The 17064-nt window shown below is 39.7% G+C and overlaps 2 protein-coding genes across 2 annotated transcripts in view; both read left to right on the top strand.

Moving 5' to 3' along the window:
- The window catches only part of ddr2a (discoidin domain receptor tyrosine kinase 2a), a 34715-nt gene extending 23118 nt beyond the window's left edge, over window positions 1-11597 (top strand). Inside the window, exons 4-18 of the mRNA XM_019351779.2 lie at window positions 1676-1778; window positions 2323-2554; window positions 2837-2984; window positions 4208-4310; window positions 5207-5390; window positions 5473-5713; window positions 6147-6206; window positions 6631-6767; window positions 6856-7087; window positions 7162-7394; window positions 7488-7615; window positions 7722-7919; window positions 8005-8239; window positions 8788-8937; window positions 9834-11597. Coding sequence (XP_019207324.1) covers window positions 1676-1778; window positions 2323-2554; window positions 2837-2984; window positions 4208-4310; window positions 5207-5390; window positions 5473-5713; window positions 6147-6206; window positions 6631-6767; window positions 6856-7087; window positions 7162-7394; window positions 7488-7615; window positions 7722-7919; window positions 8005-8239; window positions 8788-8937; window positions 9834-9965 — 2516 coding nt within the window. The 3' untranslated portion in view covers window positions 9966-11597. The remainder of the gene's footprint in view (window positions 1-1675; window positions 1779-2322; window positions 2555-2836; window positions 2985-4207; window positions 4311-5206; window positions 5391-5472; window positions 5714-6146; window positions 6207-6630; window positions 6768-6855; window positions 7088-7161; window positions 7395-7487; window positions 7616-7721; window positions 7920-8004; window positions 8240-8787; window positions 8938-9833) is intronic.
- Window positions 11598-11766: 169 nt separating this feature from the next.
- hsd17b7 (hydroxysteroid (17-beta) dehydrogenase 7) lies at window positions 11767-15634 on the top strand. Its single transcript, XM_003439701.5, has 9 exons — window positions 11767-11909; window positions 12131-12337; window positions 12457-12549; window positions 12688-12802; window positions 13766-13960; window positions 14073-14186; window positions 14265-14321; window positions 14400-14498; window positions 14591-15634. Exons 1-9 carry the CDS (start codon window positions 11875-11877, stop codon window positions 14696-14698), a joined length of 1023 nt encoding a protein of 340 aa, XP_003439749.1. The 5' UTR covers window positions 11767-11874; the 3' UTR covers window positions 14699-15634.
- The last annotated feature ends 1430 nt before the right edge of the window (window positions 15635-17064 follow it).

The raw sequence follows: 17064 nt of genomic DNA, 5'->3' as shown, positions 1-17064 counted from the left end.
TATCAAACTGTTCAGTGACACCCTCGCACCCACTGGATGGGGACATCTTCATACTGGGAAAACCACTCACATCTGAGTTAGGATTAGCCAAGTAATATAGTCAAATATTACTCCACTATGAAAACACAATTGTCTGTGTTAGTGTTTTAGTATTTTCTTTCATTAATGCATCAATATGTAGGCAGCTTCTTTATATATGTATCATTATGCTTTATATCTGATGTTGTCATTCTTTAAAATGTCATTCTGCTAAGTCACACATGTGGAATATGGATTAATTTTGAACATAGGCAGCGAGACACGGGAACACGGAAGGCAAACACAAAGAGGACATTTAATGCTGATAGTCCATACCCAATTACTCAGAAAGAGTAAATCCAGGGACTTCAAATATACAGAAAACCAAGCTCAGAGAATATACAGCTAAATATACAATGTGACAAAGGAAGGCTGAGACAATATATACATATATACAGAAGAGGTAATGAGGGAAGAGAAAACAGTTGGGGAACTAAACAAAGCTGAAAACAATCAAGACAATGGGCAGGTGTAGTAAAACCAGACAAAATACAGAAGGCTAAACATCGACCAAAATAAAATTGGAAATAAAGACTAAACGAGAAAAAATCTAACTTGACACAGGAGACGACAAGGAAAACAGGAACACTGAAAGACAAAGGGCAAACACAGAGTGATGGAGGGACAGAGAAGGGGCATAGAGGTGGCATTAATTTAAAAATAAATGCCACCAAAATCATCAGTAACAAAGACTCAACAAATAAAGGAACGCAAACAGACCTCAGTCTTAAACAGCAAAAGTAGAAAATAGACCATAAAGAGCCCATACATCAGAAAATAAACAAGGCTTCTAAGCACAAGATAATTAAAAAACATACCTTAATGAATAGAAAGCTAAGTGCTAGCTAGAACCTACACACACACACAAAAAACCCCAATCAAAAAGACACACTAAAAAGCAAGACTCAAATGACAGGCTAAATGTAAAGTAGGACCACCAGGAAGGTATAATAAATAAAACAGAAAGAATAATGACAAGCTAAATTTAAACAAAAATGAAGAACAAAACCCAAACAAAATATGAATCATGCTCAAAACAAAAGAAAACATGAGCTCAAAAAAACTCAAAACCGATGACAAAAGAAATTGTAGCTAAAGACACAGAGCAACTTTAATGGTGTTAAAAATACACAATTTCAGAGTAGATAAACACAATTACAAACGTTCAAACCTTTCCTGACTAAAGTAGCTGAGTATGTGTACTAAGTTACTTTCTGCAAGCTGTGTAATACTAACCAATCTGGATGCCATTTTTCTCTCATCAGAATTTTTAATAGGCTGAAAAAAAGGCAACTAACAGAAAAATCATATTTTCCTGCTTGCGTCGTTACCAAAAGGCTACTGTGCAATTCTGGCCTCTTCATAATTGCATAATCAAAAGTGGACTCACAGCAAGTTTAAAGAGAATTACTGCTTTCACAAGTGCTAGTAAAGAGAAAAAGCTTCTCATAGACAGCAGTACTTGTAATCAGCAACCCCCATCCCCCGCCACATGCACCCCACTGGCTCGGTGGTATTTATGGCTGAGAAAACATCAGGCTGCTTTGTCTGTCTGCTTGCATATTTGTGATTTGTGATGGATGTTGTGGTGTTTCAGGTGTGTGCCGGTATCCTCTGGGGATGTCAGGAGGACAGATACAGGATGAGGACATTTCTGCTTCTAGTCAGTGGTCTGAATCCACAGCTGCAAGATACGGCAGGTCGGTATCTCTCTACAAACTCTCACACACGTGTTTCATGGCATGTGTACCCTGATAATGACTGAGTGTGTGTGTATATGTGTGGGTGGTTTATCCTGCAAGGTGCCTGTGCCTGTTTATTTGCAGTTAACCACAGACTGGGGTATCAGTTCTAACCTACAGCCGCATGATTGTGTGTCTCTGTGTGTGTCTGCTCTAGAACTTGGGTGGCCTTCAGTAAGTATCAGGATAATGATGTAATATACTTTCCCCATCCATCCTGGCTGTAGTTTCAGTCTTGCCCAGCGCCGTCTTTCCTGTGCCAGGCCCCTGCCCGAAATTAACACTTTAAGATGAATTTACGACGCAGCCTTTCACCAAAGTGTTTTCATAGCAGGCTGCAGGAACTGAAATCCAACACTGAACTCACTTTTACTTTCCTCTCACCTTTTTCTTCTCTGTCACGTCCTAACTTTTCTGCTCTGTTGCTCCCTTTCCCGCTGTAATTCTAATGTGCACCTCTACTATTATTTGTCCTTCTCTCTCCCCCCATTTATTTCTCCAGGTTGGACTTTGAGGAGGGTGATGGCGCGTGGTGTCCGGAGAAAACAGTGGAGCCAGACAACCTGAAGGAGTTCCTCCAGATTGACCTGCGCTCCCTCCACTTTATCACGCTCGTGGGCACCCAAGGTCGTCATGCAGGAGGCATGGGTAATGAGTTCGCTCAGATGTACAAGATCAAGTACAGTCGTGATGGCAGTCGCTGGATCTCGTGGAGAAACAGACAGGGCAAGCAGGTAAATGCACCCTAGAGTTTGTCCTCTGCAGTAAATCAGGTGAAACTATATTTTTTTCTGCTTTGGCAGTCATATCTATTTGGACCTTTATAGCAAATGATAACGCTCTACTGATTTTACCCTTTTAGTGCCTCTCATTACTTTGACCTATTATGACTGCGTTTAAAGAGATGCTAGATAATGCGATAAACTGATTATTAATTTTATGGCTTTGCTATCTGTAAACTCTGTGACTCTCAGTCATTAGTGTCTGCCATAACTGCGCGTTTGTTTGACCTCCAGGTGATTGAGGGAAACAGAAACGCCTATGACATTGTCCTCAAGGACCTCGAACCGCCCATTATTGCTCGCTATGTCCGCTTCATGCCCGTCACAGACCACTCCATGAATGTCTGCATGCGAGTGGAGCTCTATGGCTGTGAATGGCTGGGTAAGTGGTGGATCAGGTGGAAGGGAAAACCGTGCAGAAGGAAAAATGGGAAATGTAATGAATAATGTGCAAAGAACTGTAAAGGCAATTCAGCAGCTGAGCTGAAGCAACAAATCCTTCTCACCTTTGAGCCCATAAAGATAGAGAGGATCAGCTGAGGATCTGTCGCCTTTTAATGGCAGGCAGGGCAGTGTTTGAAAAACACTGGTGCCCATAATGACTATGCGGCAAGGAAAATATTAAACATCCACTTTATAGGCACTTTAGTCCCTTTACGTGGTAACTTTTTTATTAATCAATGAAAAAAGAGCCAACGTGTACTTTTTCTCTGTCCCTGCTCCCTTAAATATTAGGCAAAAATCAGTGCCCAAAACCAACTTTAAAACTGGCACAAATGCCATGATGTATTATTTTGAGACCCTGCATGCTTCTTATGCTCATGTGAACACATCCTTGTTTAAAATTCATGTGCATAGCTAATTCATCAATAAAAAGCTGGTTAATTAATAAAATTACTTCTTCAAATGCACTTTCAGTTTTGATTAAATACATTGAACTATAATATTGCATAAACCTTTGATGAATTTTACCATATTTTTTACACAGTCCCATGAAAAAGGTGCCTTTGTTGAAACATTTCCAGATTTTACTGCATGAAATAATACTGCATGGCTGAATAGGTTTTGAATATGAAGTAGTGAAATGTTTGTGAGGCAGACTTTATTGGTCATGTTAGCAAATTGTATTGCTCGCATGAGGAAGACAAAGAAAACAAGCAAGCAACAGCTTTTTAAAAGTCACTTTACATCCAGCTTGTTAGAAGCTTTAAGGGGGTGACTTAAAGTAAAAAAAGTAAAAGTGCCATTCAGTCAGTTTTGTTCATTCTTTGTGCGTCCTTTAAGTCCTTCTTTTCTCAGCACTGGCAAAACAGTCCCGTTTCTCCCATACTGCTCCTAAACATCACATTTATATTCTTTGTTTCCTTGTTCTGCCTCTTCATCGAGGACTATTACTGCTACCAAAGTGGAAAATTCCACCCGTCTCTTGTGACGCTTGACATTTTGGTAAAAATCTGAACTACAATGTAAAACAAACTTTGTGGTTTTAAACAAAGGCTTTCTGCATGACATGAATGATGGATCTCATAAAAGTCCATGGGATTGAGCAGACTGATTCACTTTAAAAAAACAGAAAGAAAAGGATAATTTTTCTTTGCTTTGCAGACGGCCTTGTTTCATACAACGCTCCAGTGGGAGAACAGATGAATTTGCCCGCTTATCCTGTTTATCTCAATGACTCTGTGTATGATGGAGCGATCACCTACAGGTGTGTGAGTGTTTAATGTATTGGGGTTTTTTTTTGTCATTTTCCTCCATCACACACCACCCTCTCACTTTACATCCTTCCTCTTACAATCCCCCCCTTTGCCATGTTGTTGTCCAGTTTCTATGGTGACAGCAGAGACAGACAGTGGTGAGTGGGCCATGGTGGTTTACTGTTAGGCAATACCTCATGGGAATAATTGAGTCAAGCCCGCTCACACAGTTACAAAACCAGATTGAATCAATCTGAGTATTTTGTTGACATTCATGTTTGGGTTATGGTAGGGTGAATAATCTCCTCCATGACACAAAACTTCTTTTCTCTGTCAAGGAAAAAGGGCAGAGGGAAAAGAAAATGGACCATATTACAATATCAACGCCAAAAGCCAAAGATAGAAAATGATTTATGCAATGCTGCCACCTAGTGCTGGATCAACATATGAAAAATGTTCCTACTGGGGCTGGTTAACCTTTCCAAAGTTTTTTTTTTTTGCCTTTCAGATTTATATTGTGATATGATTTTTATTATCCAGTGCATAACGGTTCTCTCTTCAAAACAATGCCTTTAGCTTTTTGGCAAATTAAAACATGATAATTTAAACTCAAGATTAATTATTGTATTGTTTATAATTTATTTAAATTAAATATAGTGATGTCCTTAGTTACAACCCAAACACAAATATCTTTTGTTCAAGTGGAATTTCTTCCACTTAGTCACACCACATGTCACACTCTGACCTCTTCCCCAAATGTTTTAATCTATCAGCTAAATGCAGTGAAAAGACGTTTATTCAACTTCTGTTTTTAGTAACCAGTTGTAGTAATAGTTATTCTTCAGTATGAGGCTCCATAGAATTTAAGATCGGAGCATTAAGCATGCTCTGCCTCTCTGTTTCTCAGTATGACAGAAGGCTTGGGCCAGCTGACTGATGGAGTGTGTGGCCTGGACGATTTTACAGTAAGTCATGAACGCAATGGATGGCCAGGATATGACTACGTGGGCTGGAACAATGAGAGCTTCCCGAGTGGATTTGTAGAAATAATGTTTGAGTTTGACCGCATACGAAACTTTACCACGATGAAGGTGAGGTTCATGATCAGAAAAGCTGAAATTCTCCATAACTGCTCAGCTCCAAACATCTCACCGGGTGGTTTTTCCTGCTCAGGTCCACTGCAACAACATGTTCTCGAGCCGCGCCAAGGCCTTCCGTCAGGTGGTTTGTTACTTCCGCTCTGACTCCGACTGGGAGGCCACGCCGCTCTCCTTCAGCCCAGCGGGGGATGAGAAGAATCCGACTGCCCGCTTCGTCATCGTCAACCTGGCTAATCACATGGCCAGTGCCATCAAGTGCCAGTTCTATTTTGCTGATGCTTGGATGCTGTTCAGCGAGATCACCTTCCAGTCAGGTACACATTGGAGAGCTGTGTGATGCTCTCTGCTAGTCTGTTATGTATTTAGAATAGGTTTACATTGTAAAGTGGATCATGCTCATTTCAAGCTCTGTGTTTTTATTGATTAAAGTACCTTCGGATGGTTAAAAAAAATACTTATCCCATACTGGGATTTTATAGTGGGCTTTTGTGCAGCCCTTTCTTCAATCCACTGTCTGAAACAACTAGCTTTCACTTCTGCCTCATAAAAGCCTGCCTTCTTCTGATTGGCTGCCCTCGTTTGACTTCTGCAAATAGCACCAGGTGCTTGAGGGCACCACTTCCTCTCTTTGCCAGTCTGGAATTGCTGAAAAAATACTAAATACTACTTTTTTTCTCACTATGCTTTAATAAAAAGTTGACAAGCTCGGCTAATTTCTGATCAACTCTGTGCTATCTGCCCTTTCAGACACAGCCATGTACAACACAACGCTGGCTCCACCCGAGCAAACACCTAACACACCACCAGGTTAGTGCAATACTCACCTCACTTACACTAATAATACACCTATCAGTTACAAAATCTGTGGCAACACCCAACAACATTGGTCTGAGCATTTGGCAATGATAATGAATGCACCAACACAGCATGCAAACTATCAAGGGTTTAACTTATTGATGTCTCTTTGCTGTTTTCTTATTCCACTCAATAAAGAGCAATTGAGATTTAATATTATTTGTTTACTTCCATGTTTCATTTGCATTTTACAAACTGATTTAAGCAGGTTTTAGATATGCAGTGTCATAAATGGACATTTTTACCAAATTAATGTTAACTAACCCTCAAAAGCAGGTCCGTCCAGCTGTCATAGGGTGAAAGGCTTGGGCTGGTCTGCAAGAGCACACTCCCTTCAAAATCTTCAACTCTTGCCTCTCTCTCTGTTTCACTGCAGAAGATGACCCCACACACAAAATAGATGACAGCAACACCCGCATTCTGATTGGCTGTTTAGTGGCCATCATCTTTATCCTTGTAGCCATTATTGTGATTATGCTGTGGAGGCAGGTGTGGCAGAAGATGCTGGAGAAGGTGAGCTCACGGTTTGTGCATTTCAGCTTAAGCTTTCTTTTGAGAAGCAGTCGGTTCTGTTTCTTCACCTCCATATCTTTTATTTCAGGCCTCTCGTCAGATGCTGGATGACGAACTAACTACTAGTTTGTCAATACAGAGTGAAACACTGGGCTACCACACCCACAACCAATCGAATACAACCAATGCACAGGAGTCTAATTCCACCTATGAGCACATCTTTCCTCTTGGTCCAGACTACCAGGAACCTTCGCGCCTCATAAGTAAGCTGCCGGAGTTTTCACAGAGAACAGAAGAGCCCAGTAAGCAGGCAAACTCGGGTACTTACAAATTCAAATGTATTTATATTCATTTGCACTTATTTATAGTTACCACGTCTCGTGTTGCATTTCAGGTTCGACCAGCACTTCTGCTTCTAAATCCACTGCCTCTTTTGCAGTCCAAGACGGCGTCCCTCACTATGCAGAGGCAGATGTTGTAAACCTACAAGGTGTAACTGGAAGCAACACCTATGCCATCCCTGCAGTAACTATGGACCTGTTGTCAGGGAAGGATGTTGCTGTGGAGGAGTTCCCACGAAAACTGCTCACATTTAAAGAGAAGCTTGGAGAAGGCCAGTTTGGAGAGGTGCAGGTTACAGCTTTGGTTACAGCTTTGCATAAGATAAAACACAAGTCATGTTTTGAATCTCACTCTCCCCGCTCCCTCTTTCTCTGCTAGGTGCACCTGTGTGAGGCAGAAGGAATGCAGGAGTTTATGAATAAAGAGTTTTTGTTTGACATCACAGAAGACGAGCCCGTCTTGGTGGCTGTGAAGATGCTCCGTTCAGATGCCAATAAAAATGCCAGGTGTGCCGCTGCTTCTTGTACCCTTTAAATGAAATGAAATTGCAAGCATACATGTGAAGTTTTTATTTTTCTCACTTTTAACTTGCAAATTGTTTTCCATTGGAAGGAATGACTTCCTTAAAGAAATAAAGATCATGTCACGTTTGAAGGATCCCAACATCATTCGCCTCCTAGCTGTGTGCATCCACAGCGACCCTTTCTGCATGATCACAGAGTACATGGAGAACGGAGATCTCAACCAGTTCTTGTCCCGCCACGAACCAGAGGGACATCTTGCTCTGCTTAGCAATGCACCTACTGTGAGGTAGGAAGGGGGCTAATATATGCAAACACATGTAAACATGATTTTCAAGCAAATTATTTGAATATTTATTCTCTCTCCTCCCCAGCTTCACTAATCTCTGCTACATGGCCACTCAGATAGCCTCGGGGATGAAATATCTATCCTCACTTAACTTTGTTCATCGAGACTTGGCCACACGAAACTGTCTGGTGGGCAAAAAGTACACAATAAAGATAGCTGACTTTGGCATGAGCAGAAACCTGTACAGTGGGGACTACTATCGCATCCAGGGCCGGGCAGTGCTGCCTATACGCTGGATGTCATGGGAAAGCATCCTGCTGGTGAGGACTTCCTGCAAAAACATCACTTTATTCAACTGTTACTGATAAATTGTAAATTCATATCTAATTAAACTTTAGTAAATAGTTAATTTAGTATAAAAGAAAACAATTACATGATAATTCATATACCATAGATTGTCAGTTATGTTTATGACATTACTTTATGTAATAAAAATATTTTATAGTAATGATAAACTGTATTATTTTTCTACTGACACTGAAACAAAAAACATTTTAGTATTTTTATTTAGTATTTTATTATGATTGTTACTCATCAGTGTTGCTAATTTCAGCTGAAACCACAATCATGTGATTTGCGCCACCAACACCTCATCTGTCTGCTTATCTATCTATTGCTCTATTTATTTTTCTACTTGTAAAACAAGTATTTAACAGATAGCAGATAGCTTTCAAGTCAATTATTGATTAGTAAACATTATCCCTCATAAATGCTGTTGTTTGTTCACACTAAAAATTACCCATCTGCTTTTCAGCAGTGATTATTACAAAGTAGAAAAAAAAAATGCTTGCAATCTTCTGCTTTGCAGGGGAAGTTCACCACAGCCAGCGACGTATGGGCCTTCGGGGTGACCCTGTGGGAGATACTAAACTTCTGCAAGGAACAGCCCTACTCTCAGCTCACTGATGAGCAGGTGATAGAAAACACGGGAGAGTTTTTCAGGGACCAGAAACGACAGGTGAGGGCTGACAGAAGCATTTTGTCATCTTTTTTTCCCCCTTTTTTATAAGAAAAATTTAGTTATTATCACCATTTTTGAACAAAAAATAAACATCACTTGTTGTAAAACAATTTAAAAAACTGTTTTACAACAAAGAATTTAATTAAAATGGGAAGAACACAAATGAATGAATGAAAATGTGTTAGCTGAAGTTTTATCCTATTCTAAAGGAAAAGACATTTTTCTATAGATTTCACCAAACAAACACCAAATACTAAATACCCATACCTTCACACAGTAGGTCATGTATGGAGATAATAGGGAATGATGATGTAGGTGTGCTAGTTTTGATATTAGATATATTCGGTTTGGGTTCAGACATTTCTTTCCACATTGTTTTAATGAGCCTTCCAACAAAATGCTGTGCTCTCTTATTCACGAAAGGTGGCTACAGCAAATAGATCCATATATTCGATTTGGCATATTTTTACACCAGATGCCTCCTGACACAATCCTTCTGTGGATTTGTGTCTCCTCCTGAGTTCACACCAAGGAGCTACATGTTAGACAAATGTGTCAACCATTACACTAATGGAGCCACTAATTTATAGTCTAAATATCACAGCTGAAAGTGTTTAATACTAGTTTGATATGATTCTTTCTTATTTAATAAATTTCGCTTAATTTTTTTATTTGCCAGTGTCAATAAACACCTCCACAGTGCTTTTCTTGTTACCCATAAACTTCTTTCATTATTACAGCCATTGTGGTGAACGTGTTTGCTCTGAACCCAAACTGGAAGTTAATTAATAAATTGTATTTTTCAATTAAAGGAAACAGCAAAACAGTCTAAAGTGCAAAAACAGTAAACTCTGTTGATTCCCTGAGTTAATATCTCAATCCATATTGTGCAGATCTACCTGCCTCAACCTGTGCTGTGCCCGGACTCGCTCTACAAGATCATGCTGAGCTGCTGGAGGAGGAACGCAAAAGAACGGCCCTCCTTCCTGGAGATACACAGGGCCATCTTGGAAATACAATCTTAAGCCAGCGCAGTGTTAAAGACAGTGATTCCCAGTCTGCTCATCTCTGGAAGTAAATGAAAATATGACAATAACAGCAGACATTATCCAGGTTTAAGCTTGTCTCTGTAGAGAAACAGGGTTGGGGGCACTATGTACTACCCAAAAGAGTGAGTGTGTGTCAGTTATTAGCAAAAACAAGTTGGCTAAGATGATTTATAGGCATACAAATATTCCTCAAAAAACCAGTGCTGTTTTATACTACGCTATTCTTCAAACATGCTTAAGAACATGACCTAAGGCTCTGACTCATGTCGATGAAGCCTAATTTAATGTAGCAAGTGACATTTGGCACTTTTGAAAATATATTTTAATTGCATTTGTTAATGTTGGTTTAAATTTCCTATGTTACAGCAATTTTCATATTGACAACAAAACTAATGCAACTGAACTCTCTAGTGTTTTCTCTTGGAAGACTGCTTGAATGTAGAGGAGGAAAGTCCAGAAAAACCATCACTGTTACAGTTCAGCTTATCTCACATATCTAATCGCCACACATTTAGATTGACAAGAATAACAAGGAAATACCATCTTTTACACCTCCTTGACGTGGTTTCAACATAAAATGTATATGACTCTGTATTTTCAACAGATAATTCTAAATCTCAAATATCAATATTTTGTATTAGTATTTATATGTTAATATGTGTTTGTTCCGTTGGTTCTGTTTGTGCATTAATATGCTCTTTATTTGGAGTATTGTATTTGATTCAATGCGATAATTCTCTAGGTTACATTTTGGATTTCTACGTTATCTTTTATCCTGCTGCAAACTGTTGAGTTGATCATACACTAAGCTCTATACCATTGTGATTGATAATCGATGAGATATTGGAAGATGCTTATCAGCAATCCAGGCTGCGTTGGTTCAACAGTATGTGTTTACAGTCAGTGTCATTGGAAAGCTGTTACTGAGAGTGCTGTGGATGTTGAACAAATGACAGAGAAAATAAGTCTTTTTAAAAGCAGATGAAATGTAGGTATTCATCCTAAATGGTGTGTTTGACAAGAACCATAAGATGCCTATGAGTGAACGCTTTCACTGTAGTTTATATAAGCAAATGAAAACTAAAAATCTGATGAGTCGTCTACAGGTTTAGCTATCTGCAGTCGGCTTTTTCTTCTGTATTATTTCCTCTTCGATTTGTTTCCATGTGGCACAAGTCTGTGCGGCTTTATTTTCCTTAACAGCAACTTTCTCTCTTTGTTTGAAGGTCACCCTGCACACCAGAGTTTCAGACAATTTAACTGTGTTTACAGGCTTTGCTTTTGCAGGTCTTTGTCCCTCTTTGTAAATCAAGAGGAAGCTCAGATCATTGCCCTTTCAACTTATCCCTATCTGGGCAAAGACATTCTACAAATTAAATATGATATTTGGTTTAAAGACGCATTTGTGAAGCTTGCAGATCTTCTCACAAGACAAAGAAAACATTTCATGGCATTCTCCATCAGCTCAGTGGAGGCAGATGTTTAGCCCTATGAAGAGTCCTAATATGTTGAGATTCATTTCATCTTTGTACTCAAATGTTTCAGTGAGAATATTTTATATATTTCTGTAAGCAAAAGTTGTTCATTAAATAAAAATTCAACTGGGAATTGTACCTGTTTGAGAGCTTTTGTTTTATTCATGAACAGAGCTGAATATTTCATGCTGTGTCTGAGTGGGCTGTCCCTAAAGATGATCAGCTGACAAGCATGCGGATCTTATTGGCCAAGTGCTGCTACAGCATCCAATCAGAACTCAGAGGTGGGGCGAAAACTGTTACTTCAGATCAGGAAATCATTCTTAGGACTTTGCACAGATCAATTGACTTAAAAGAACATTTTGCCTTAAATGTAGAGTTTTCTTTACTGGGAGTTTGAAGTTAACAGGATGAATAAAGTGATTTTGGTAACAGGAGCCAATAGGTAATCACTGTATTTGTTTTTTAAATGATAACCTTCAAATCAGGAAACTTTATATGTTCAGCGAACTTACTACTAGCTATATTTCAAAAATGTTTGACTAAATGTCATTTTTGCAGTGAATTTAATCCTGTGAATACACAGTATTAAATAGTAATACTGTAGTAAAGTATAGTAGTAAATACTAGTAGTAATAGTAATGTAGTGTATGGATTTCCCTGCAGTGGCATTGGCCTGGCACTGTGTGAGCGTCTCCTTTCAGTGGATACAGAGGGTCTCCAGCTTTGTCTGGCCTGCAGGAACATGCGCAGGGCTGAAGCTGCTCGTTCAGCTCTCCTCACCTCTCACCCCAAAGCCCAGGTGGCCCTGCTGCAGATGGACACCAGCAGCATCTCCTCCGTCATCAGTGCTGCACAGGAGGTCAAAAAGAGGTGGGAAGATGAACTCAGAAACACAAAAATCAAATCTGTACTTGATAAATCATCACTGATTACCAGTTATGCTGATAGTTCTTTAGGTGCTATAAAAAGCCATTGTTTGTTATCTGCAGGTACGACCGGCTGGACTACCTTTACCTGAACGCAGGGATCATGCCAAATCCACAGTTTGATGTAAATGCCTTTTTCAAAGGCCTCTTCTCCAGGTAAACTAGTAGCTCTGGATGTACCTGAATCTTCAGTTTTATCTACAGTGCATCACAGTTTCTTTATATTTCATCATCTTCAACTGTGTCCCATGCTGCATTTCTTTTGCCTCAAATTTATATAAACCTGTATTGCAGAAATGTCATCACAATGTTTGCCACCGGAGAGGGGATTCTGACGCAGCAGGATGGTGTTACCCCTGATGGCCTCCAGGAAGTTTTTATGACAAATCTCTTTGGCCACTTTCTTCTTGTGAGTCGCTTTTGTAATTTGGTGTCTGAATAATCTTCATATTTTAGATTGATCTGCACATGAAATATTTTCTGAGATGTGCTTTGTCATAGTTTTCTGAAGGAAGACTAATTGTTGGTTGGTTGTCCTTGGTGAAACAAATACAGGTGATACTGGATCTGTCTGTCACTTAGCAACTATGCTCATTAAAAATTAACAGCATGTACTATTCTAGCCATCAGGTCACAGCAGGTAATATTCAGCTCACTTTGCATTTGCGGCTAAATTCGGGCTCCCATCAAAGTAACCTTTTCAAAGTTCTTGTTTAGACTTCTTTCAAGAATTGTAAACAGTCTTCAGTGCGCTTAAGAAAACTGTTCACTCTTAGTTTTAGACATTTTGGTGGAATCTTCTTAAAATGCTCACTCAGTTTCTTTAAAATCTACACAGATTAGCCACAACATTAAAACCACTGCCAGCCAAAGAGAATAAGGCTGATTCGGCGCTGGCATTTATGTGGATGTTAGTTTGGCACATTACTCCCATAGAAATGTTTTTGTAGACCAAACAGAGACAATAATAACAACCAAAAACAGAACTGGCCTGCCACTGTAGGACCGTGCACATAACTGCTCATGGATGCTTAAAAGAACAGAGTCCAAGGCCTTCAAGATCAATAACCAGAACAAACGCAGTCGATGGAGGTCTGACCCTACAGCCCACTGGACCCTAGGTTCCACTGTCCATACTATTTTGTTAAAGTTATTTTGGTTGCTTATATAATATCAGCTGGTTTTAGTGTTATGTCTGATTTGCTGTATAAGCATCCAGTTTAATAGACAGATGTGTTTACGTACATGCAGATACAGTAATCTCATCTGTTCTCACACAGTTCACCCAGTTACCTTGAGTTTAGCTTCTTTGTTGGAAACAAGTTTTAATTTTATCTTTCTGTAATTTTGTGTTCTGCTTTTAATGATAAAGCTCAGGGAGCTAGAGTCAATGCTGTGCCGTGCAGGCCGGACCTCCCAGCTGGTCTGGACCTCCTCTAGTAATGCTCATCGTTCGGCCTTTAGTCTCGAAGACATTCAACATAAAAAAGGCACTCAGCCTTACAGCTCTTCCAAATATGCCTCTGACCTGCTCAGCCTCGCACTCAATACACACTACAATAAACAGGTCAGCTCACGTGCCTCACATGCCATGATTGACTCAAACCAGAAATTGCATTTCTTTTTTTAAGCTCCAAATATTTTGATGAAAGTGACCCTGGTACTCGTTATTTTTTTAGGGTTTGTACTCATCTGTGATTTGTCCTGGTTTTGTGATGACCAATCTGACCTACAACATCCTGCCCTCCTTCCCAGCATTCCTCTGGACACTGTTTACGCCTATCTTCTGGCTTGTGAGTGACACAGTTGTTGCAAATGCATAGTTGGGTGTTTGGCTCTATCTGAGATGTGTATTTCTTTCAAACTCACAGATAAGAATGTTCACAAACACTTTCACATTGACACCTTATAATGGAGCTGAAGCTCTGGTAAGTAAAACAGAAATTCACACTTCCAACACGCAGTTCAGGAGAAATTCATGTTCTCAGTTCTGTTCTTTTTTTCAGTTTTGGTTGTTTAAGCAAAAGCCTGAATCACTGGACCCATATGCAAAGTATCACAGCTTAACATCAGGGCTAGGGAACAACTACACACAGCCCCGTAAGGTACGGCGGGTAAAAATTTACATTAAAAACTAATGTTGAGTCAAAACAGTCTATAATGTAGTTCCACATATCTCTTCTGTGTCTCTTCACAGATGGACATTGACTTGGAAACATCGGAGTCTTTGTATGAGAAATTACTGCAGCTAGAAAGAGAAGTAAGGAAGAAACTGAAGGACGAACAAAAGGAAAGCCCACCGTGATCCCCCAAATCCTGCAGGATCACCTTGATGCATATCACCCAGTTCTGGATGGAAAACATTTTATTCCCGTCTCACAGGTCTCCTGGGAGGATTATGTGCTCTGGCTGTCAGAAAAATAACACACCTCTACCTGTCACAGCAACCCGCAAGCCTGAATTTTAAGTGGGAACTGATGAGTGTGGTGCATGTTCTGACAGCATACAGTTTGATTTAACAATACAAATAAGCACTACCTGTTCCGCTAATTATTATTCAGAGAGTTAACAAATTATCAGAACCTACTAACACAGTTTTGGAGTCTAAATACACAGAGATAAATGTGATCACCACTATGCATTTTCTCCACTTTCTCCAATCTGGTTGTTAATCCCATGGTCCTCACGGCAAAACGCAGTGCAGTCTGACAGCAGACTATCTGTGTCTTCCCAAAAGTTGATATAGGTACTTCGTGTGAGCCTCTCGGCGGTGTACGGAGGTGCCGGCAGGTGCGCACAAGCGCTCTCGAAATACCTCTCCGGAGGATCTGGGGCGGAAACCCAGCAGCCATCTCCGTGTTCCGCTGTTTGGTCTCCAGTCTCGCACTCCTCTTCTGCTCCGCTCAGTTTCGGGTTGCAAAAAGCCCAAACCATCCCGCAGAAATAGACGAAAAACGTGCCCATGACCATAATCATGAGCGCGTAGGACTCTATCATAGCTTTGGTGACTGCGGACGTCATTTTGCGCATATGCAGGAGTTACTGAACGGACTACCGAAAGTCTGGTCGCGAGGGGGAAGTCAGCTAAAGTGGCATCACCGTTCGAGCTGGACCACTCAGAAACGCGAGACAGACATAGGGAAAAAAAGTCCCCAGACGATTTAAAGTAGACCATCATGGGAGTTTTTAAGATTCTCAAAATTTCGATATAAACAGTCACTGTTTTTTTTTCTTTCTTTTTTTTAAAGACTACCGAGGAGAACCACCAACAAAACATCAAGCTTCTATTTAATGTGTGATCTTGCATTGTGTTCGGTTGTCTTTTCAACCAATCACAGTATTACATATGCCTATTTAATATTTGCTTATTGGCTACAGGTTATATTTAAAATATAATATAATCATAAATGAAGTACAACCAAGTTTCCAAGTAGCACGTGGCGCTGCAAAATATAAATGCACATAAAAGTGCAGTAGTTTAGAGATCATTTAGAGCCTGTTTGTTTAATGAAAATATTAAAAAGACAACATATATGTTAGTTTTAGTTTAATCCCAGCAACCAGTTAAATAAGACTGAGACTGGTGCATGTGTTTAGTCTTACATCATACTAAAACTCTAAATGTTTTCCTTTTCTTGCATGATGTTCAACTACTCACTGTTTCCTTATTAATGTGCCCATTTTTCAGATTTCCAAGTAAACAAATACAATATATTAGAGCCAGAAACATGATGGTGAAAATAATCATTCTGTGCTGTGGAACAGTATTTGCGCCTTGCTGATTTAAAAAAAAAAAAAAAAGTCACAGAAATGTTGCAGATCATCAAATGCATTTTAATATTAGACAAAGATAATCTCAGTAAATACAAAATGCTGTTTTTAAATGATGATTTCATTTATTAAGGGTTGTCCAAACATTCCTGCGCCCGTGTGAAAAATTAATTAGCCCCCTTGTTAAATCATGAACTAACTTTCTTTAACCACATTTTTTGTAAAGCTCAGTTCATTTTCACCAACCACACCCAAGCCGGATTAATACCAGGCCTGTTGAATCACTTAAACAGAACCTGTCTGACAAAGCGAAGTAGGCTAAAAGAGCTCAAAAAACAGCACAACATACCATGAATTAAAGAAACTCAGGAACAGCTGAGAAACAAAGTCACTGACATCTATTAGTCTTGAAAGTCTGGCAAAGCCATCTCTATGTCTTTGAGACTCCAACAAACCACAAAGGGACCCATTTTCCATAAATGGATACAACTTGGAACAGTGGTTAAAATTGAGCTTTTCCTTCCCACTGTCACCAAGTGGTTGCTCACAAGGGGTCATCTGATTGTTGGGGTTTTCTCTGTAATATTATATGGTCTTACCTTACAACATGAAGTGCCTTGATGTGACTGTTGTTGTGTTTTGGGTTTCTCTAAATAAAACTGAATTGAATTAGTGAACCTTTCCAGGAGCAGCTGGCTGCACTGACAACTCATCCAGGAGGTCACAAAGAAGCCAGAACAACATCTAAACAACTGCAGACCTTACTTATCTCAGTTAAGGTCAGTGTTCAACAGTAAGAAATAGACTCGGGAAAAATGCCATCCATGAGAGAGTTTCACTATGAAGAACACAAAGACTCATCTCACATTTGCCAAAAACATTTCAGTGATCTCCAAGACT

This window comes from Oreochromis niloticus, linkage group LG23 (genome assembly GCF_001858045.2).
Source record: "Oreochromis niloticus isolate F11D_XX linkage group LG23, O_niloticus_UMD_NMBU, whole genome shotgun sequence".
Classification (NCBI taxonomy): Eukaryota; Metazoa; Chordata; class Actinopteri; order Cichliformes; family Cichlidae; genus Oreochromis; species Oreochromis niloticus.
This window is presented reverse-complemented; position numbering and strand designations above follow the sequence as displayed.